At 38.6% G+C, this 23,137-nt stretch overlaps 1 protein-coding gene across 1 annotated transcript in view; it reads right to left on the bottom strand.

The window, feature by feature from the left end:
• Positions 1 to 23,137, bottom strand: part of DNAH5 (dynein axonemal heavy chain 5) — a 1,226,896-nt gene that overhangs the window by 84,635 nt on the left and 1,119,124 nt on the right. Inside the window, exon 40 of the mRNA XM_044065791.1 lies at positions 7,434 to 7,665. Within this exon, the coding sequence (XP_043921726.1) occupies positions 7,434 to 7,665 (232 nt within the window). The remainder of the gene's footprint in view (positions 1 to 7,433; positions 7,666 to 23,137) is intronic.

Here is a 23,137-nt window from a genome sequence, read left to right as displayed (position 1 = left end):
GACATCCCCATATCTAAGGCAATTGTCACTGGGTCAGAAAATTCAATTAAATTGGTGAAAATAGAACATTTTTTGTGAAATTGTGTTGCGTGAGGTCCATTAAACATCCCTAAAAGTCTTGATTAAGAAAGGAAAGGAAACATCTCTCAAAACTCTTCCCCACTACTGAAGTAAGACTGATAGGTCTATAATTACTTATATTGTCCATTGGGCTCCCTTATGAATTGAAATGATATCTGTAAATTTCAAACTAGCAGGAACAGTTACAGAATACAACAGGTTATTAAAAAATTGAGTGATAGTAGCTGACATATATTTACTGCAATATGCTCAGAAAATGCCTGTAATATTATCAGGTCCCATACCTTTACAACTGAAAAAGCGGGCACTCAGAGGCATCATTTGAAAGGAGACATCACTTCTGAAGTTATAAAGTTGTAAAAACAATCCTTTATTAACACTTAATAAAATCACCACATTTTTGTCCTCTAAACACCAGTGAAACATCAGAAACATCACCAAACACTGTACCATATTCTGCCAAGAAGTGCTCATGAACAAATTTGTCAAGAATTCTCCAGCGTTCAGTACTTCACCTCAAACAGAAATTGGTTGAAAAGATTTAACCTTATTACCTTAATTCAGTCAGGAAAAATAAAAAAGATATTTGATGTGCCATAACAAACTCAAGGCAGGAAGGAGACCGGGTCCTTTGCATACATTCTTGGTATACTCCACATAGTGGCTACTGCAGCTCTGGGCTAACAAACTGATATACCCTCAAGATGGCACTAGACAAAGAGAGCTGTTTAGTGAAATAAAATGGTAGGAAACTAACCATATAACCACAATGATAAATAGGGCATGTTTTAGTATAATATCCAAATATTGCTTGAATTTTATTTATTTATTTAGTAACCAGGTAAGCCGTCTGGATCTAAGTGTCCCTTTGCAGGGACTACTTGTGAGTACTGTCTGGTTAAATAACTTAAGAGTCACAAAGCAGTTAAATGCAGGCTAAGGAAATAAAACCAGAGAATGTAAAAAGCAGCTCTTTAACAGCTCATAGTTCTTATCATCTGTGTTAACTGCCAGAAGATACCTTCCTTCCTGGAATAACCCTTTACAGTGACTGGCAACTGCAGTAGCCTTTCAAAGTATTTCCCCCTCAGCAACAGGCAATTATCAATGAGAGTTCTTCACTCTACAGTTAATATATTTCTAGTCTATAAATGAACATTTGACTCCTATCAAGATGATAATACCTAATCCTCAATGAATCTGCGGGCATCCTAACTGTGTTTGTTCCAGAACTTTAAGTGCTTCTTCATGTTATCATTTCAATCTTTTACTGCAGTCTCCCACTTTGTCACATAAAGTTTTCTCAAGCAGATTGCAATTTTTAAAGAGTTAACAGACTGTCTCATTCAAGTGAATTAACTATAATTTCTTTCATAGGTTACTTCCTATAGTAATACATTCCTACCACAAGAAAAGGAAAATCCGCAAACCTAGGGTGCAGCAAAGGAAGAAATCTTGCAATGGAGGCAACTAGGCATTTTGAAGAAGTTTCTACATTAGAAACCCTGCCTTGGCTGAAATAGGTTCATAGGTAGATACCAGGCTATCTTCCCTAGGGTATTTATAAGCCTAGCCAGAGTGTGTTTGGCATTCACTTCCCTTTTAGATTAGTTAACTGTGCATCTGTATAGTAGGTCACAGAAGATAGCCCTTTAAAGTTAGTTTACTGTGCCTCTGTCTAGCAGGGACACCGAAGAGATCCCAGGGGTAAACTTACAATCTCCCAACCACTCATCAAGATTTCTCTTGAAGAGGGTCAGCGAGGGGCTCTGCCTAACATGAATTGGGATTCTGTTCCAGAGTGAGGGGAGCTTCTGGGATATGAATCTGTCCCTCCAGCAAGTCCTATTTATTGCTGTGCTGAGGCTCAAGTCCCTGGAGCGTGTAGCTCTAAGGGATTTGGTTTTCCTGAGGTGGAGCATGTCCATTAATTCTGGGTTAGACTTGGCTTTGTACGTCAGGCATAGATCGCCTCTGAGTATGCGGTAAGCAACTGAGTAGAGCTGGAGTTTCTTTAGTCGAACTGCATAGGGCATTTGTTTGAGGCCCATGATCCTCTTGGTGAGGTACTTTTGGGTCTCTCCAGTTGCTGCAGATGTCGGGTAAGGTACATGCCAAATGGGACATTGTATTCAATTATGGGCCTGATGAGTAGAGGGGCACAATGACCTCTCTTGATCTAGATGTGAACCCTTTCGTGATAAGGTGGGCTATATAGAAGGTCTTTCTAACCACTTTGGCAATGTGATTGTCAAAGGAGAGATTACTATCTACTTGGGTCCAAAAATCCCTAATTACTTCTTCCATACTTAATGGGTTACCACCTATGTGGTAATTTGTGGGCACTTTGTTTTTCCAAAAGGGGATGACTATGCACTTTTTGGCATTTAGCTTGAGGCCGTGGCTCTGGCACCAGGTATCCTTCTCTATGAGACCCTTTTGGAGGATGCCTGTGTCAGCCGGAGAGCCGATTATGGCTCCCAGTTTGCAGTCATCTGCGAACTTGGTCAGCCATAGTCCTCCCATGTTAGCCTGTACCTCAGAGAAATATATACCGAACAAGAGAGGTCCCAGGACTGAGCCTTGTGGGACGCCACTTGTAACTGGTTTAGAGTCTGACATGGCACCTGCAATTCTGACCATGTGGGTTCTATCCCTGAGCCAGTTTGCAATCCATCTTGTGACATAGGGATTGATATTTAAGCTGGTAAGCTTATTTATGATGCCCGAGTGGGGTATTGTGTTGAAGGCTTTTGCGAGGTCCAGGTAGGCTGTGTGGACTACCTTCCCCTCATCTATGGCCTTGGTAACTGTTTCAAAGAAGTCAACTAGGTTTAAGAGGCAAGATCTGCCCTTAACAAAGCCAAATTGGGTATGGTCCACTGTCTGGAGGATCCCAATGTCTTTGTTTATGAGTTCCATGATGATACGCTCCATAGCCTTGCAGACCAGACTAGTCAGACTTATGGGGCGATAGTTCTCAGGGTCCGTTGTGGCACCACTTTTGTGGAACGGGACCACTGTTGCTGTACACCATTCTTTCGGTACATATCCTGTAGTAAGGCTGTGTTTGAACAGTGACCTTATGTGTGGGTTCAGTTCTTCTTGGTGCTCATGTACGACGCAGCCCAGGACACCGTCCGGTCCCATTGATGCTGTGTTTTTTGCTTTGGAGAAGGCAGCTTTCACCTGTGCATCTGTGATGTCTGGGAGGCTACATTCTGTTGGGATAGACAATTTCTCTTTTGGGGGGAAGGGGGGGGGAGTTTGCACTGAACCGGTCTGCCAGGATGTTGGCAATGTCTGTGGGTTCAGTGTATTTTTTGCCATTTTGCACTAACTCAGAACAATATCTGGGAGTTTCCACCCAGATTCCTGACATAACTAAAGAAGGCCTTGTGGTTATCTTTAGCGTCTTGGGCAATTTTTCTTTCAAATCTGGCCTTTGATGATTTTATGAGGGATCGTAGTTTCTTGCTAGTAGTGATCAGAGATGCCTTCCCTTTTTTGGGATTTTGCTCTGTCATGTAGTAGCTTCCTTCTTCTGTTGTATAGCTTATTTATGGCCGGGGTCCACCAGACAGGTTTCCTGCTTTTGGAGGAGTGAGTCTTGGTTTTATTTGGGATAGCATGATCCATGCATTCCTGCAGGTGCTCATAGAATGCGTTTGTAAAGGATTCTGTGGTTCAGGCAGTATTTTCCACTAGCCTGGGGGCTTTGAAGGATTCCACCTCTGTTTTGAGAGGTGTGAAGTTTGCTTTTGAGAAATTTTTCACAGTGGTTTCCTTGGCTGGGGTTGGGACGGATATGGATGTCTAGTGAGATTAGTTTATGTCTGATCTTATCAATGAGGGTTTTACTTCTGGTGTAGAACATAGAGTTCCCATGTTGGTGATGACCAGGTCCAATATGTTGTCCCCTCTTGTGGGAGTGGTGACCAGTTGTTCCATTGCGTTTGAGTTTATAAATTCTAGAAACCGTTGGGCAAGGGTGTTGGGGCTTGAGTAGTTTTCCCAATCAATGTTTGGGTAGTTGAAGTCACCCAATATTATGGTGTTTAGAGAGACCTTCATATTCTCCAATGTTCTCAGGAAAGCTGAGTGGGGATCCTGAGATTGGGAGGGTGATCTGTAGCAGGCTACAATCTGAAAGGCAGTTTTGCCCACTGTTAGTTGCACATGGATGGTCTCCGATGCTTCGTGCAGTGCCACTAACCTGGAGGTGTGAGTATCTTTGATGAATATGGATACTCCCCCTCCTTTTGTGTTTCGGTCCGAGTTTTGGGGTCGAAAAGCACGGTATGAGTTATAACCTGGTAGTGCCGGGGTGCTCTCAGGAGCCTTGAACCAAGTTTCTGTTACTGCACAGATATAGATATTCTCCATACTGAGGAGAGCCTTGAGTGCGTGCACCTTGAGGTTTAGACTTCTGGCATTGAGTAGCATTACCCTTAGTTTTTTTTCCTTGTGTTGTCAATGGAGGTGGGTTTGTCTTTAGAGCTTTGCCTAAAAAAGGCACTATGGGGGTGGCAAGAGCCTTAGCCAGTATTTGAAAGTGCAGGGGTGAAAGGTGCAAGCCGTCCCTAGCGAAGCAACGTGGCTTGTCGAGCATGTCATCCCAGGCTGACAGACACTGGATCCCCTTTGAATGACACCAATACTTTAGCCAATTCTTAAAATTGATCATTTTGTCTTTATACTGTGGCATCATTCTCGGTGAGGGCAAGATGCTACTCAAGGTCAGGGTCATACCGGTCTGGGCTACATGATCAGAGAGCTCCTCTATGTCTCTTTTCATGTAGTCCAGGGAGGTATGTCTCAGGTCATTCACACCAGCATGGACAATGACGGAGTCATATTTGTACTTGCTTTGGAGTGACCTGAGTGCTTGTATTATGTGGTGGATCCTGGCACCCGACAGGCAGCTTACAGTGACCTTCTCCTTGTTCAGTCTGGTGAGTGGGACGTCAGTGTGTCTGACAATAGAGTCACCTATTACAAGTGTATTTGGTGTGTTGTTTAGCCTTAAGGGCTGTGACTGTGTGGCACACTGACTTTGTGAAATATGTGATACGTGGGTATTGTTGTGGGGTAGCAGTTGCTTGGATGTCTGCTTTGGAGGTCTCTGCTGCTTTGGCAGATTTTTATTTAGAGCCTCTGAGTATGTTTTTGTGTGTTTATGTGTTTGGTTTGCTGATGCTATAGGTCTATATGAGACTGGGTTTGTGGTGTGAGTGGTTACCTTCTCCTCCTGACTGACTGTGCCAGTCTTGGGTTGAGAGAGCTCAGCCTATTTGAGTTTGTTGGGAGGAGGAGAGGGTATTCTGTGTACATAAGGCAATTGTAACATTGCCTCAGGATTCACAGATTCACTAGCTGTACTGGAGAGTAAACCTGAAACTGACTTTTGGACATGCCAGAATAGTATAAGGAACTGCTTATAGACTGATCAGAAAGGACCAATAGGGAGCCAAGTACTTATAAGGAGTATAAGAGGGTGTAGTGCTTTAGTTTGTTAGTGTATAATTATAAGATTTGAGCAAGTGCAGGGCTTTAGAAGGAAAATAGAGTGCTTACATTGAGAGTTAGAGCAGTTCCAAGGGAAAAAGGTGAAGAGTAGACTTTGTGGAGCCGGGAATAGTTTAAACCTGTTTAAGCGGCGCTGCCCGATGCTGTGCGGTGCGCAAAACGCACAAATGCGGGTTTTAAAGCAGGGAAACTGAAAGACATAGGAATTGACCCAAAACGGCCAATAAGCTACTAGTTTCTGGGCTGAGACCACTCCTCCAGTGACAAATAGGCTGCTCAAAGCTCCCCACTCTCACTGGTGAACAGAAAAGCTTCCTCCTATCCAAGTAAGGATATGGGCAACACAGGAACATATACCACAGTCCGGAATTCAGCAAAGCCTAAAATCTGGACTAATCTAGTTCAGTAAAGGCAGGAAAAAGAATATATATATATTTTTTTTATTTTTTGCAGAAGGAACAGGAAATCACACAGAAAACACTGTAAATGCTATCAAGAGGCTAGCGCACTTGAATGTGTAGCCTACAACAGTTAAACAGTACAACAACGACTTAAATGTTTTTTTAACAAGTACAACTGTAAAAATCAGGTAAGGCAATACAATTATAGCTTTTTCAAACACAGATCAGTTAGAAACTTGCTTTTTAGGCGGGAGAATGCAGTCGGAGCAAAAAGCAGAAAAAAATAATTAAATCTTGTTGAAAGTCTCTCTTAGGTCTCTCTGTTGTCTGTATCACTCTGCAGGACACCACGAGGAGCTGTGCGGAGTTGTATACTGGCGCAAAACTGTGCAAATGCAGGTTTTAAAGCAGGGAAACTGAAAGAGATAGGAATTGACCCAAAACGGCCAATAAGCTACTAGTTTCTGGGCTGAGACAACTCCTCCAGGGACAGATAGGCTGCTCAAAGCTCCCCACTTTCACTGGTGAACAGAGAAGCTTCCTCTTATCCAAGTAAGGATACGGGCAACACAGGAACGTATACCACAGTCCGGAATTCAGCAAAGCCTGAAATCTGGACTAATCTAGTTCAGAAAAGGCGGGAAAAATAATATAATATTTTTTTTTTTTTTGCAGAAGGAACAGGAAATCACACAAAAAACACTGTAAATGCTATCAGGAGGCTAGCGCACTTGAGTGTATAGCCTACAACAGTTAAACAATACAAAAATGACTTAAATGTTTTTTTTTAACAAGTACAACTGTAAAAATCAGGTAAGGTAATACAATTATAGCTTTTTCAAACACAGATCAGTTAGAAACTCGCTTTTTAGGCAGGAGAATGCAGTCGGAGCAAAAAGCAGAAAAAATAAGATGGTTTACTCCCCTTGGTCCTCAAAGAAGAGGTTGTCACTGATAAAACCTGCAGCTACAGTGATAGGGAAGACAGTGAACTTATGTCAAACAATATGATAATGCAAACCTAGAGAGGAAATGTCAATGTGAGATCCTCAAAAGGAGGGAATGCACATAATTATCACTCTGTTTAGCAGAATGTTCATTACCTTTGTACATCTCATATTGATATAAGAAATGAGTCCCGCAGTCTGGACTTACAGATAGAAAGACTAAAGCACTCACACTACCTGATGAGGGAAGACATATCATACTGCACATGGGAGGGTAATCCATGGAAGAAACTGTTTAAAAATGATTGGACTAATAACAAGTACTTAAGGTAATAGCAAAGAAAAGGTAAAATGTCTGAACAGAAAAAAAAAACTTCTAAGAAAAAAGTCTGCTATCTTACAACACCTGACTACTGTCAGATTTGGATCTTAATAATGAAAAACAGAAACATCATTCAATTTTAGGAGTACTTACTATTGTTTTCAGCATAAATTCTTATGACAGGCATCATTTCAAAAAGAACTTTGGCCTTGGACTCAATGAGCTTGGAATTTCGTCTGTCCCATCCTGCTCCTTCTAAGTACAGCCCGTAGACATACACCCCTTCTGATGGTGGCTGAGTTATATCATCCTTCATCCACTTGGTGACCTCATTACAAAGTACCACACTGTCCAAGGCCCACCCTTTATTAGCTCGTGTAATCTCCTGAAAAACAAACATTTGTTATAACTAGCTCCAGTAATCTCTGCAAAACAAAGACTATTGATGGTGACATGAAAACCATTGAATTAGAAACTGTGTGCATTTTTGTTGGCTAAACATAATGTACAAAATGTACAAAATAAGTATAACAACCAGATGTGAACATAAAAAAACTTTGAGTTCACTATTAATATTCTGCATTACTAGTCAAGCTTTAAATATTAATAATGTGTCTGTTTACCTTGATATTCCATAAAGGCTTTGCTGAAGACAAAATTAAGTTTTACTGTCATGTTGTTCATCCCACTAAAATATTAACATTTGTCAGGTCAAGCAACTTGGTCTACCTACCTCTTCATCCATAAATCTATTGATCCATCATTTCCTTGGTACAAAGCAGTCATCAAGTTGTTTAAAAAAAACCTAAAGACTGTAACTTCTGTTTTGTTCTGGAAAGGACGCTGCATGAGTTCATTCAGACCTCTCACACCAACAGACCAGGGCAGATGTATTTTCTACATTATGGCAGCTAAGGAATTTAGTTAATAAAGGCACTGATACATGAAGTAATAGTAAATGGAAATAACAAAAATGGTTCACAATTGGACAAGTCTTGTATATGGTACAACCATACCATACCAGTGCAACAATTTGCAAAAGTGCACTATCTTCCTGGAGTACTGCCATACACTACTGCACACTTCATTGGTTCAAGTACATAGGCAATTATACACAATGTACACTACAGCACAGAACCAGATCATGGCCAAATGTGTCCCTGTGCAAGGTAAGGAACTGTGCCCCCTAGCCACACCAATATCCAATTCTCTGGCTGTCTTACCCAAATTACCATAAACACTGTTCAAACCTGTCAGTGTGAATACTATTTTCTTCTTCACTTTTACAATAATCACAGAGGTCTGGATTTAATTTAAAACACTCATTTCAAACTTTACTGCAAAAACAGACAGCCATTTGCTAAAGAAAACACTCGCAAAATGAAAATAGACTAAACATGAACAATAGCAAATTTCAATCCCCCGTGAAACCTGTATTTATTGAAAATATATCTAGCAACCCATTAAACTACAACAGACATTCTGGGATTCATACTCAAATAGCATATAGCGAAGCACTAATAAGCAGCTATGTGAAAGGTGCAGAGGTCCAAAACACAAATATGTAACATATTTGCTAATAACCTGGGACAGCCCAATGGATGCAAGTGTTCCTTTTCAGGGGCAGCCCAGGACCAATATCTGATGAAGTGACTTGGACAGAATCAAACAGTGTTTAACTGAAGGCTGAGGGAATCAAACACTGCATTTCAAGATGTAGATCATTAACAGCTCATAATCTTACCCATCTGCACTACATGTCCACTCACACTGTTGTAGCCCAACACTGTGCATCTGACACTTGTGAACCTGCAAAAAACAGACTAAATAAAATATATTCATAACTTAATTAACACTAAACTGATAGACTTCATGCTATCCAGTTTATTCACAACAAAATAATAAAGGCAATAAAAAACAGTCAACAAAACAAGGAAGCCAAGGATAATACCCAAAGAACATGGCTCAAATGACAATGCTTCTGTTTACTACAATGAATATCTCACCATAACTACTCCTGGATGCAGGAACCAAGTATTTACATATGTATACGCACACATACAGATGTGACCATCAGTGACAACTCCTTGTATGGCTGTGTACACCTCAGATGTTTGTACATGATCAAATGAATGAAAACATATGGAAATAGTGATCTAAATTTACATTTCAGCTCTCTGCTGTGAAAACTATATAATGCAACTCATTGCACTCCCTACTTCCCAACCTTTTAACTCCAGAGTCAGAGATAAAGGGATTCCCAAGATGGCTGCACACTTATCAACAGCTTAATTTTAGCTCAATCAGTGTGAAAAAAGAAACAGAGATAAGTCCAGTAACTCTGTCAGTTTTAGTAAATTCAGTTACCAGCTAGAAAGTACACTACCTGGAGCCTACAGAAAAGAAACTAAGAGAGCTTGAAAGAAAATCAACTAGAAAAGGTGAAGAAAAAACACTGGAAAGAATCCTGCAGATGTTCAGCAAATTGCAGTTTAAGGTTCAGCTCTGGTGCAAGACATGGGTTCCAGTAATCTAGAGGAAAAAAGAAATCACATGTGCTCAGCGGTGATTAGAATAAAATAAACATTGAAGGAGTATATCAATTTATATAACAAAAGTCTGGAAAATGGAAGAAGCTTTAAATGGCTATTCAAGACAAAGTGATAAAAATGCAAAAATCACAGGATGAAATAAATAAGGCTAGCTAAGTATGAGACTGGTCAAGAAGATATATTTAAAAAATGGTAGATTTAGAGGAGACAGCATGCAGGGAAAACCTGAGATGTTTTGCTCTAACAAAGAAAGTGGAAGGAACAGACTGTATTAATTTTATGAAACACACATAAGTAAATGGACTGCTATTCTACAGCTGGATTTGTGAAATGAAAAGGCACACTGTGTATGTGCTCCAAACCTGGCCATGAGAAAACAGCCATAACCTGTAGTAATAAAGATGTAATCTTACCAGCAGAAAGAGTTGATCCTAACAAAACTATGGCAGAACGGCAAAGTATTAAAAATTGGAGACAGTTGAATATTTGTAGAAAATGATTATTCACTGTACACCAGACAAAAGAGAAGCAAATTTATCCTACCAATCAGGAAATGTCAAGAGACAGGTGTAAGATTCATGCTGCTGTATCCAGCTGTCTTCGGAACAAGTTTTTCCTGGTGGTTCAAAGTAATTTTGATGCAGAAAAGGCTAAGGAGGAAATACAAAAGTTTGTCCAACAAAAAGTAAACCATGAAACAGAAGGGGACTCTGCTTCTAATTCTTTTGATACTAAAGCTCATACAGAGACTTTGCCAGTGAAAGCTTTTCTAAAGTTCCAAAGGAAAATCCCTGAGAAACTGAAAAAAGCACTGGAGTTGACAAGAAGAATTGGGAACACCTTGGACATGAACTGGAGTCTGGGGTTAGGAGACAGAGATATACAGGAGGAAGACCAGCACCACTGACATTAGTGAATAAAAGTGATATTAGAAAGCATTAATCACATTTGTGAAATATGGCTTTAAAAGGAAAAGTAGAAAGATTGTTGATGTTGTTAAACTTGTGGGGGACCAAAGGCATATACCCCACTTCACTTCATTAATGTTTGGAAGGACACTAAAAGGAAGATGGCAAAGTAGCTGTAAGTAAAACAATTTTTGTTCATAACAGTATTTATATAAACATGTCATATTACATAGTAAAGCATTTTTCAGTTATTCTTGTATCTAACAAAGATATTAAAGTAAACAAGTACCTTTTTTCTCCTTTTTTAGTTTTAAGAAATATTGGCTTTACAGTCTAAAAAGAGGGAAAGAGCTGGACAAAGGGATGTTTAAGTTAATCTGCTACAATCTTGGGTTGATGAGATGGGGATAGGGTAAAGAAGTGCCAAGATTATAATATATGTAGAGCTGACATGTTTTCTCTTACTTTTGCAAAGGTGAATGTCTGGATTAAGACCCTTTGCTTATTCAAATAATATTTTGTTTAAGCAAGTAGATAAGAGAGCAGTAAAAGCAATGAAACATTTTCCTTTAGCAAATAAATGTTTAGTGCAAGTTCAGAAGTTTGCAGCTGAGGGAAGCTGTACGGTTTGTTCCTGTGTTTCCATGGAGACAAGCTGACTACAGGGGCAGACAATAATAGCCAAAGCACTTTTATGGCTAAAAGTTAATGTTTTCTGAAAGCAGACAAGTTGTTTTTCACATCTGAGAGGGGGATAAGGCAAGCATAGACAGCAATTAGTGTAAGTAAGAGAACAGGCTATAACAGCTGCCTTAGCAATGATAGCCATAATTTTAGTTTAGGTAATGCCTGTAGCTGCAGTTGTCGATTTGGGACAATTATTCCTATTAGGAGGGTTAAACTTTATTATTTGATGATGCCAACATTTTGTGGGTTTAAGTTAACAGATTATGGGGGTGTTCTTTTTTTTTTAAGGGTTTTCATTAAAATATAAAGTCTTGTAAAATATGACATAGATTCAAATGGAAATGACAAAAAAATTAAAAAAAAGATCAACCTGCCAAAAATTAGTGTGTGCAAGTAACACAAAAGCTGGAGATAGACTTTTTAAAAATAGCTGTCACATATAATTGGTAGAAATAATAACTTATCATAATGGCTTCTTCTTCTTCTTTTGGCTTTTTCCCGGTTAGGAGTCACCACAGTGGATCACCTGTCCGCTTATGATTGGCAGTGGAGTTTTACAGTGTCGAGTTGCTAGCCTGGCGCCCAACCTTCCACAGAAGGCACGCACATGCACACACTCACACCTAGTGCCAATTTAGTGTGTCCAGTCCACCTACAGCATGTCTTTGGGATGTGGGAGGAAACCGGAGCACCTGGAGGAAACCCACGCAACCACAGGGAGGACATGCAGACTCCGCACAGAAGGCACCCCAGCCGAGAATCGAACCGGAGAACCTCTTGCTGTAAGGCGGCAACGCTAACCGCTGCACCACTGTGGCCGGCCTATAACTTATCATAATGGCTACACTATACATATTATTTTGGAAAGCAAATAGCCTAATGGGTATTGCATTTTATTATGAAATGCAGAGTGCAAATAGCAATGCTATAGCAGACTTATTTGGAAAGAAGTTAGCATGTGAATTTGATAAAGAAAGGATTTCAGGATGACTATTCAGCAGAGTATCAGAGACAAAGGAAAAAGGGGATTAATTATACTAACTGCTAGATATGCTCCAATAGTGACAGAAGAGAGAAAAACATAATCATGGCACATCTGTGGTACTAAGGGACTACTGGTAAGGGAGGATGATTAATCTGGCCTGTATTTATATTCCACCTAAAACTGCTATTATGGAGCTTGAAAAATATTTTGGGAGAAATAATAAGCTCTCAGCAGGGAATATTACTTATAGGTGTAGTCTGGAATTTGATTTGCAAAAGTAAGGATGTCTCTGGAGGACCTAGAAGGAAAAAAATAATAAAGGAGGGTAGATTTCTGAAGAATGTTATGAAAATATTTGATGTAGAAGACATGAATTCAGCAGTAGGAACTCAGAGACAATTTACACATTATTCCCCAAGGTACAATAACTGCACTGGACTAGACTAGACATAAATTATACTTCACAGGAACATGTGCATTTAATAGAAGCTTTGACACACATCCAATAACTATTTCAAATCATGTATCAGTAACAACTAAGATACAAAAATGCAGGATAATGAAGTGAAAACGAGACACTGGCACTCCCCCACCTATCTGTTAAAAAGAGAGGAATTTAAGGAAGGGGTAGTGAAAATTATTTGAGTGTTATTAGGGAATGGAGAACTTCTTCAGAAGTTATAGCTAGTAACTGGATAAAATGAAAGTGGAATTAAAAAATACGGTAGAAACAAAAGAAAAAGAGATATGGTGAAGAAGTAACACAAATTATTTACATGGGCTGACAAATTAGAGTGAGAGGGTAGTTCCTCTCTTACCTGTTATATCTGAACAGAGGAATCAGGCAGGGGTGTCTTCTTTCCCCTTTATTTGCTTTACATTTAGAGCCATTGGTAAATAAAATAAAGGGCTCAGAAATTCAAGGATGTAATTGGTATGCTAATAAAAAAAGAGTCAGCTTTATTTGCAGATGATATTATTTTGAGTTTATTTTTATGTGGTTGAGGCTTGATGCTTCACCACCTGAAATACCGAAACATGGAATACCCATTATACACCATGTTGACCACAACCTCAAATCCTAAAAACACACTGCTGCTCTGGACTCAGGATCGAGTACTAACGTGGGTCCAAAGTGGGGGGGGGGGAGTTGGGCTTTGATACTGCTGGTGTCCAATATTCTGACCTTCAGTGTCCACAGTTCTGACATGTTCAAGTCAAGATTCTAACCCCAACCACATAATGGTAAACCATTGTTTTGTACCTGCTGATACCAGAAAAGGACATCACAGTGTTGTGGAACATCCTGAGACAGTTTCATGTATTTCTGGGCTATAAAATGAATGAACATAAAACAAAGCCTATAGCTGTAAACTATGTACACACACATGAATTCTTGGGCCAATATGCATATTTATGGGTGCATAAAATGAAGTATTTAGGAGTGTGGACTAAAAAGAATTATTTTATTTCAGCTAAGGATACATGGAAAGAGACTAAAAAGTTAATACAAAAACTGGAAACTCTTGTTTATGGATATGGACAGCAAGATATAAGCATTGAAAATGTTTTTATTCCCTTTAGTTTTATATACAGGTCAGCCATATTTTTATCAACCAGAGGAGAAATTGTGGATGATAAATAATAAAGAGTTGAAGGAATTTATCTTGTAGGGGACAAAGGCAAGGTTCAAGTGAGATAAGCTGATCCTTCCAAAAGAACAAAGTGGTTTAGGATTATCTGATTTGACGAGATATTTTAAAGATAGTTTCCAATCAGCTCGGACCTCAGAAAAATGATGCTGCCCACAGAAAAAATCACATCCAAATTATTCACAGCCCCATGCAACCGCGAATCCTAAAGCCACATTAAACTTGTGAATAACACAAAGAAACAGTTCAGAAGAAAAAATATTTTAAAAAGTTTAATTACATTTTCTTATATTTTTCATTGGTTCTTAGTTTATATTTTACATATTCACAGTTAAAGCTCATATACATAAAAAAAGCAGAAAGTTATAATTCAAAGTGGAAAGGGATGATGATGAAATGGGGCATATTCAGAAAACAAGAAAAGAATGGCAGTTTGGATACAGATTCTTAAGGCAATAACAGCCATTAAGAATATGAGATTCATAAAGTAGCAGCATGTATTCTAAGAACTAAACCAAAATTAGAATGGAAAATAGAGATTTTGCTGATAGGGATGACTGCAATTAGGGGTACAGGGAATAGGTAAGAAGGGGACTGGAATTTATTTGGAGCAAATAAATTGAAAGGGAAATGTAACAGAATGGAAAGAGGCCAAGAAGACATTTGGAGTGCAGGCTAGAGACAACCTTCCCTATCAAGGACTGATCTCAGAGTATAGGCAAAGAGAAAAGGGATAGGGGAATCTTAAATGAAAGACCTGCTCTGGTAGAGTTTTTAGAATGGAATCTGCTATTAAAAAGGGATAATTAGTAGGGCATATAACATATTGCATGACAACTATAGGAATCAATCACAGGAGGTTAGAAAACATTGGGAAGAGAGACTGGATACGTCATTTACAAGGAAACAGTGGGAGAACATTTGTATGGCTCCCAAGCATGCAACAAAGTTTAAAAGATTTAGGATTTCTGCTTGGAAGTGTTTGCATAGGTATTTCTACACCCCAAGTAGACTGCAAAAGATTTTTCCTCAAGTAGATGGCAAATGCTGGAGGTGTGATGGGAAAGAAAGAGGTAACTCAGTTGCAAATAACCTTCCTATAGAGTTCCTCATAGGTGCAGAAGCACTAGCCTTCCCTGTCCCCATTCTAACCAACCAGTCAATAACTGAAAACTAAGTCTCATCAATCTGGAGGTATTTTAACACAGTTAACAAACTATTAACCTACTGCTATCCTATCACCTCTCTCTCAAATCCTTGAGAAATGCATTCACTCTCCACTTATGAAACATATAACCAAACACAACCTCCTATTCAACACCCAGAATGGTTTCAGGCAAAATCACAGTACTATTACTGCCTTATTCAACTTCATCAACATAGTAAACCAATACAGAAATGAGAGCAACCTTGTTTCTTCACTTTTCCTTGACCTTTCCAAAGAATCTGTCACAGTGTCCCATGATGTCCCACCTAAAGCTCCTCTCTGAACTTGTAGCACTAGGTCTCACTTACCCCACCCTCTCCTAGATGACAACCCCAAATTTGTTCACCATATACTTCATTCTGTCAAGAAAACTCAACAAAACTTGTCTCTCTCTCTCTCTCTCCCTGTCTCAATAGTGCTAAACACTACCTGACAGATCAACCAAAGATTACCTTAGCAGCAACATACCTCTTTCTTCTCTATTATATGCTACCCCTATTCTTACAAATATCAACACTGTATAAAACTAAACTAGCCTCCTCTTTCTACGAACAGCTAAATTTGTAAATAACCAACCTTATAAAACATACTACTGCCTTGCATTAAAACAAACTGGCTTGAGCTCCCAAACCAATTGACATACTTACAACTAATCATTGTCACAACCTATTGTACCTCCAGACAAATGCCCAGCATTCCAAAATACTTCACTGTACAATTCATCCACTGCAGAATTTCAGTCTAACAGTAAATTTTAACTATGCATCAGTAAGACATTTAACACTGCTGGAGATTCTCTCTACTCTCATTATGTGTCAGCACTCTGGAATGAACTGATAGAGAACTTAAATAGTTTCAACATTTGCTTAAACAGCACAGATGCCAAGGATGGCTCTGTTCTTCCTGCTCACCTGGCTAGCTTTACTCAGATTACTTTTCTCCAGCTCTTACAGCCACTTTCCTTCCCAATCATTTTGTACCTTATCGCTCTTCCTCATACTGCACTTACTTCCTAAACTCTTACTTTTCCTCCTCCTCTTACATCCCACCACTAACTATAATTCATCTGTCCATTTATCTTCCTGCTCATTTCCATAACTTCTCCTTTCATATCTCTCCTATCATTTTTAAGCTACATTCTGCTAGTCTGTCTACAAATTATTACTAAACTAAAAAACACACCAGCCTGATCTTTTCCCTGTAGCCATCATACTAGAAAAGTATGAATTCTTACTGTATGTTATTTCTCTATTTGATAACTAGCCAATTTATATTATTTCTCTCTTGTTTTTGTGTTAAAATGTTACATTCATGAAAAAAGATTTAAAAATTGTGAAAATAAGCTCATGTATAGATGTTTTTACCCTGCAATTGTACATGTACATTGTGTGCCATGTAAAAGTGGAGCTTTTCTCCCTGGGGCTCTTTGTTTTTGCCCAGTTGGACTTTTCCCAGTCAACAAAGACTAATAAATAAATAAATGGGAACATATGTCTTGGCAGTATAATAAGTTGGCAGACTTCAAAAATTCCCTACAGGGTACTTTGTCAGAAATTTTGGGCGAACAGATGGGTGCAACTAACACATTTTTTTTTTTTAGTTTGGATACAAGATCTGAATTGCTTAGATGTAGTAAGGCCTTGCGAAGTTTAATTCTGGTGGCTGTCAAAAAAGCAATTACTAGAAAATGGAAATCAAAATCTAAACCAACTGTATTGAAAGTATTGAATATTGTAACAGAGATAAAAGAACTGGAACTGGGATATTTAGAAAAGGGTAGGAGCAAATTACATAGAAAAAAATGGAAATTATCAGAAAAATACATGACAAATAAAGTTTTCGAGGAGGAATGAGATTTAAAGGAAGGCAGGAATTGAGCAATTTATATAAAGTTGCACTGATGCTAGTTATACAAAAACATAGTTATAAAAGAAACATAAGGTATGTACAATGCTTGCAACCAAGAAGGTGTTAATATGGTTTGTTTTCTATTATATAAATGTTTGTCTATGTCTTAAGTGATAATTCAGTAAAGGTCTTAAAAAAGGAATCAAAGATAAAGACCCAAAATCAGGAATAGATTTTAAATGTTGGTATTATATACTTAAAAACTTGCTAATGCAACATGCTTTGAGTTAGCAAGCATTTTCTGAAAGGTATGAAGTTTGATCATTCCTTTCAACTGCCCAGATTTTCACAGAATGTCCAAATTTTTGCCTTATATTGTTAGTCTTTTCCTCATAAAAATTTGGGTTTTCTGGCAAATCACTGAGTATTTAAGTCAGAAAATGATGGAAGACATTTGAGTGTCAGACTTCATCCCTTTCAAAAAAATCACTGTAATGCAAAGCCTGTTATTCTATCAACTTTCTAAGTCTATAAGAGCAATATTTAAAAACTGTCTCTATTTTTTTGGTCTTTGCCCCCATTATTTACGGCTTTTTCCAGATTTCATGTCCTAAGAGGTTGAGCAGTATGAGCTTGATACTCAGGTGTTTGCCATTATTTAGTGATTGCAGGCTACTACACTTTATCAGAATGCCACAGACATTACAGACCATACAGATAAGGGAAAAAAAATCAGGGACAGTGAGAAGCATGCCCATTGCACACATGCCCACACACACACACACACACACACACACACACACACACACACACACACACACACACACACACACACACACACACTTCTCACTTCAGATATCTGCTTGAGATCAAGTGAAAAAACAAATTCTTAAATAAGGCCCAAAATGTATCTCAACTTGCTGCTGTTAGAACCATACAGTGCAACCCATAGCAACTCCCTCTCTGCCCTCTCAATTTCTTAGCTCAAGAATCAAAGACCTAAAATCAGGAACAGATTTTAAATATTTCTCTAATATGCAAGGAAAGTTGTCAGAATAGCAAATTTTGCCATATCAAGCATTTTCAGAAGGATAAAAAGTATGAAACACACAAGGCTATATTTTAGTGTCTGCAATCTACAACAACTTGCTAAAAATCCACTAATTATATAAGAAACAGACCAAAATACCTCTCAACTTCTTTGCCCAAAAATTCTGGACAAAGTCAAAAATAAATAGAAGATAAAGGACCAAAAGAATACATTTTAAATATTATTTTATCTGTTTAAACCAGATAAATCCACTGGACAATGTGTCCCTTTTCAGGGGCAACTAGAAGCATTATCTGGTTATGTGACTTGCTCAAAGTCACAGGGCATGCAAATGAAGTTGGAATGATTCTTGCCCTGTACTTTTGAGTACAGGAAGAGGTTCTTTGACAGTTCAGAACCTTAAGTGTCAGACAACTCTAAATCACTTAAAAAGGTAACAGAGCAGATGTTGCATGGACATATATTTTATGAACAATAAGAACTATAAAACACTAATGAGTGACTTTATCTGACTGTAATCCTCAGTGACTTATCAGAAAAAAAGAGGTAAACAACAGACAGGACATGAATATGAGGCAGAATCAGACACATTCTACAAAACTGAATATAAATAAGAGGCAGACTACTATACATCACTTAGAATGTTAACAGAACAGCAGGTTTTGCACTGACATCCATTTTTTTCTGAAAAACAAAAACTATGAAATTCTAATGACTGGCTGTAATCCTCAGATATTTATCAAAAAATTTAAATGTTAACAAAGGTCTGGCAGTATGTGTACAAGATTAAGGTTCCAAGCTCTTAAAGAGCTACTTCCTGGAATCATGGTACAGGGTTTGACTCTTTCTACCTCCATCTGCCTACTGCATGACTCTGATTAAATTACTTTACCAGACAGTGCTTCTGTGTTGCTCTTGAACAGTGGATTTGCTTGGTCAACAAACAAATTAAAAAATAAAAAGGACAGTGTATAAATGTATGGCAAAAAATCAAAAATGTTTTAATAATGTACATTTTCTGAACAGTGAGAACTATGACATTCTAATCATTAGCTATATTAACTGACTCCAATTTTTAGTGGGTTACAAAAAATTTTACGTCACCTGTCAAACCTGGGATGTCCGTGCATCTGTTTGTAATTAGGATGTCAGTGAAAACTGGGATGTCAGTCCACCAATGTTCTCTTTGCAGTATTAACCTGATTCATGCACTCTGGGATTGGATTTCCCTTGCACTAAGTCCATTAAACTGGGATGTGCATTCATGGTATGCATGGGCACATACACAAGCAGGCATGGCACAGACACAAAATTTACATTGGGCAGACTGTTTTTTTTTTTCAAAACAAAATTGTGCTCTTCCATTTTGATGCTCCAGGAAGTTTTCATTTGGTAATAAAATATCAAAAGGGCATAGAAATCTAGCCTTTCAAAGACTGTCACTACGTATTTAGTTTAAGTGATTTTACTGATGCTGTCTGGCATTTTATATTACACTTGGTCCTCATTTTGGGTGCTATGGTGAAGTTCTGCTTAGTACACTGTTAGGAATACTGACTGAAAATTATTTTTATTGAGGTGTGATTGCATCAGAAGTAAAAATTTACTACATTTCACTATGTATATTTTTTCAGTTGTAACATGGAGTAGCTACAATGCCACACCAAAACAGCTAAAGTTGTGACGTCAAATTCAGGGATGTGATACAATCGAAATCTTGAGAGAGAATTGTATTTTTTTTTTTTTTTTTTGCTACTGAATACCCTACTGCTGTTTGCTGACAGTTTTGTAATAAAATGCCTAAGGGAAATAGAGTACTTAAAGACTGACCCCAGTGGCTTTGGTTAATGTGCATTTGCTGCCACTCTCTGGCATTTTGCATCATACATTTTGGGTGCCATGGTGAAGTTTTGATCAGTACCCTGAATGCAATACTGGCCAAAATAATTATTTTTCTGCATTATCAACATATCTGAAATAAAAAAAACATATAAACATATTTTTTGCTTCATTATAAAAAATATTTTTTTTTCATTTGTAACGTGGTGCCTAAAATGCCATGCTTTAAAACAGCTAAAGCTATGGAGTAAATTTAGAGGAATATCCGCAGTGGTGCAGCGGTAGCATTGTTGCCTCACAGCAAGAGGTTCTCCCGTTCGATTCTCAGCTGGAGTGCGGGGAGTGCCTTCTGTGTGGAGTCTGCATGTCCTCCCCATGGTTGGGTGGGCGTTCGAAAGACATGCGTAAATGGGCGTGCCTTCATTGAGGTTGGACGTTGAGCTGGCACCTTGGCGTTCATGACAATCTACTGCCAATCATTAGCGGATCGGAGTTCCGCTATGGCGACCCCTAAACAGGAAAAGCTGAAAGACAACAACATTAGATTGCAAGCTCTGAGAACAGAATTGCGGTCTTAGATTTATTTTAATTTATTTTTGTAGCTGACTATCCTAATGCTACTGCCTACAAATTACATAAAGAAATATCAAAGTGGGACAATCTAAACAGGCTCCAGTGTGTTTAATTTATGTATCTTTACAGTCACACTGTTACATTTTGTATTATTATTTTCTGGCTTAATTTTGGGTGTTGTAACAAACTTCTGCTGAGTATGTACCATGTCTTCTGCTTTGCTACAACTACATGGAAGCTGACTTTCATTGCAGGTCAGACTTAGCACTGAGAGAAAAAATGGCTGTCAGTGAGGTTTTGAATGCTGGGATGGAATCAGGATCAGTGACTGAACTGAGATGGAGCCTTCCTCATGTCTAGGAATGGATTCCACTGCATTCTAATGTTATGATGCAGACTGAGCATTCCAGCAAGATATTTTTGCATGAAGCATTCTCGCAGCTTATTTTTATTGTTTGGTCATACTATCATCTGGTCTGAGGTGGTTGTCAATATGTGATTTCTGTGTCCCCGTTTTCATCCCTGCATGACTCTGAAGTGAGGTCATGGCAAGAAATGAACCTTTGTAGATCAGTTATACATCAATGGGATGCTGGCTGTAAAAATGTCAGTTTTCATTTTACTACAATGACATTTTTAGTAGGGTGCAAGAATGTGCTTTTCTGACTGTGTTAGCTTATATCATGCAGGGATGGAGTCAACACTGAAAGGAAAACAGATGTCTTATGCCCAGTAGATGAAGGCAAAGTACTCAATAGGAAGAGACAGAACATCAGTTCTCAAGTTTGGCTGCTTTCCTGATTTGGTAAGTTGATTTTGCAACTTTATTTAGCACTGTAATTTTTGATATAGCTTTCATACAGCAACATCATACATGATACACAGTGGTCCATATTTTCACTTTTACCCATTACTGAAAGGACCAACATTAACATACTTGAACTGTCAACATGTTCCCAACATCAATAAAGGGTTTTAAGAAGTACCAGTTAAATGCAACACACTTCACAAGCAAGAGATTATGTGGAAAGATTTTTTGAAAACCCTTACTTTTTTGCTCAAAGGGTCAGTGAGTCAGGCCTTGTGCCCTTGATCTGCTGTTTCCCATAAACCTGCTGTGAGACTACAAAAGATAAGTGCTTATTTTCAACAGTTTTCTGCACTTCTGATTAATTAGAACAATATTTGATGCATATCTGTTTAAACAGTGCAACTGTTTTTAGACTTAGTGAATTGAATCCTTACCTCTGTTCTGATTTTGTATCCCCACTCACCAGCCCAACTGTTGTGTGGTCTTAAAGCTTGGTGGTTTTTGATATGCCCGCCTCTATTATAAATTTGATATTGGACACTCCTCCCCGCCCCATTGCATCGGCTCATCCTACCTAGTACAGTGAGATCAGTTGTGAACACTCACCCCTTTAGCTTCTAAACCTTGAATTATCTTCTGTCTCCTCACTTTCTACTTAAAAAAAAAAAAAATATATATATATATATATATATATATATATATATATATATATATATATGTGTGTGTGTGTGTATACTGTGCATATTCCTACTTCATTTTGCTGCAGGTGTTCAACTGCATTTAGTTTTCTGCATTTGATACTGCTTGTCAGTAGCTTGATTAAACTGATGACAGTATTCTATTGAATTGTTGCTTTATCTGAGCTATTTTTTTTACAGTTGTGATTGTGAGCTAATTTATCACATTTACACTGTTTTAAAAAAAATTACTGATTAATTGCATTTCATTACTGTTTAACTGTATTTCACTGCTACTGACCATCAGACTGTTAAGTCATAGGAGACTCCATTGTGAGAAACACAGATGCGTCCCTCATCAGGCTGGATAAGGAGAAAGTCACAGTTAGTTGTTTGTCAGGTGCCAGAATCCGCCATATCACCCAAGCACTCAAGTCTCTCAACAACAGGTACTGTTATGACCCTGTCATAGTTCATGTTAGCGTGAACGACTTGAGACATAACTCTCTGGACTACATGAAGAGAGACATGATTGAGCTCACTGATTATGTGTCCCAGGCAGGTACGTCCCTAGTCTTAAGCAGCATTCTATTGTCACCCAGAATGATGCCTCAATAAAAACAGAAAATGATTGACTTTAACAATTAGCTTATTTTCTGGTGTCATTCTGTGGTGGTGGTGCTGCGGTAGTGTTGTCGCCTCACAGTCAGACGCTGTCCGGTTCGATTCTCAGTTACAGCATCTTCTGCGTTGAGACATGCGTGAATGGGCATACCTTCGTTGAAGGTTGTGCGTCAGGGCTGGTAACTCGGCATGTAAAAGTCAACTACCAATCATTAGTGGACCGGAGTTCCGCTGTGGCGACCCTTAACCGGGAAAAGCTGAAAAGACACAACAACATTCCAAGGGGACGCAGTACCTGACAGCCTGGGAAGACATGACTGGCAGACCATGATGCTTGGGCAGGGATGGCCTGCATCTTGTCTCCCTAGGGCTTCAGGCTTCTGAGAAAGGCTCTTGCCTCCCCCATAGTGTCTTTTTTAGGCAATGCCATGAGGTCAAAACTA

This window comes from Protopterus annectens, chromosome 3.part0 (assembly GCF_019279795.1).
Source record: "Protopterus annectens isolate FY-2018-M chromosome 3.part0, PAN1.0, whole genome shotgun sequence".
Lineage (NCBI taxonomy): Eukaryota > Metazoa > Chordata > Ceratodontiformes > Protopteridae > Protopterus > Protopterus annectens.
This window is presented reverse-complemented; position numbering and strand designations above follow the sequence as displayed.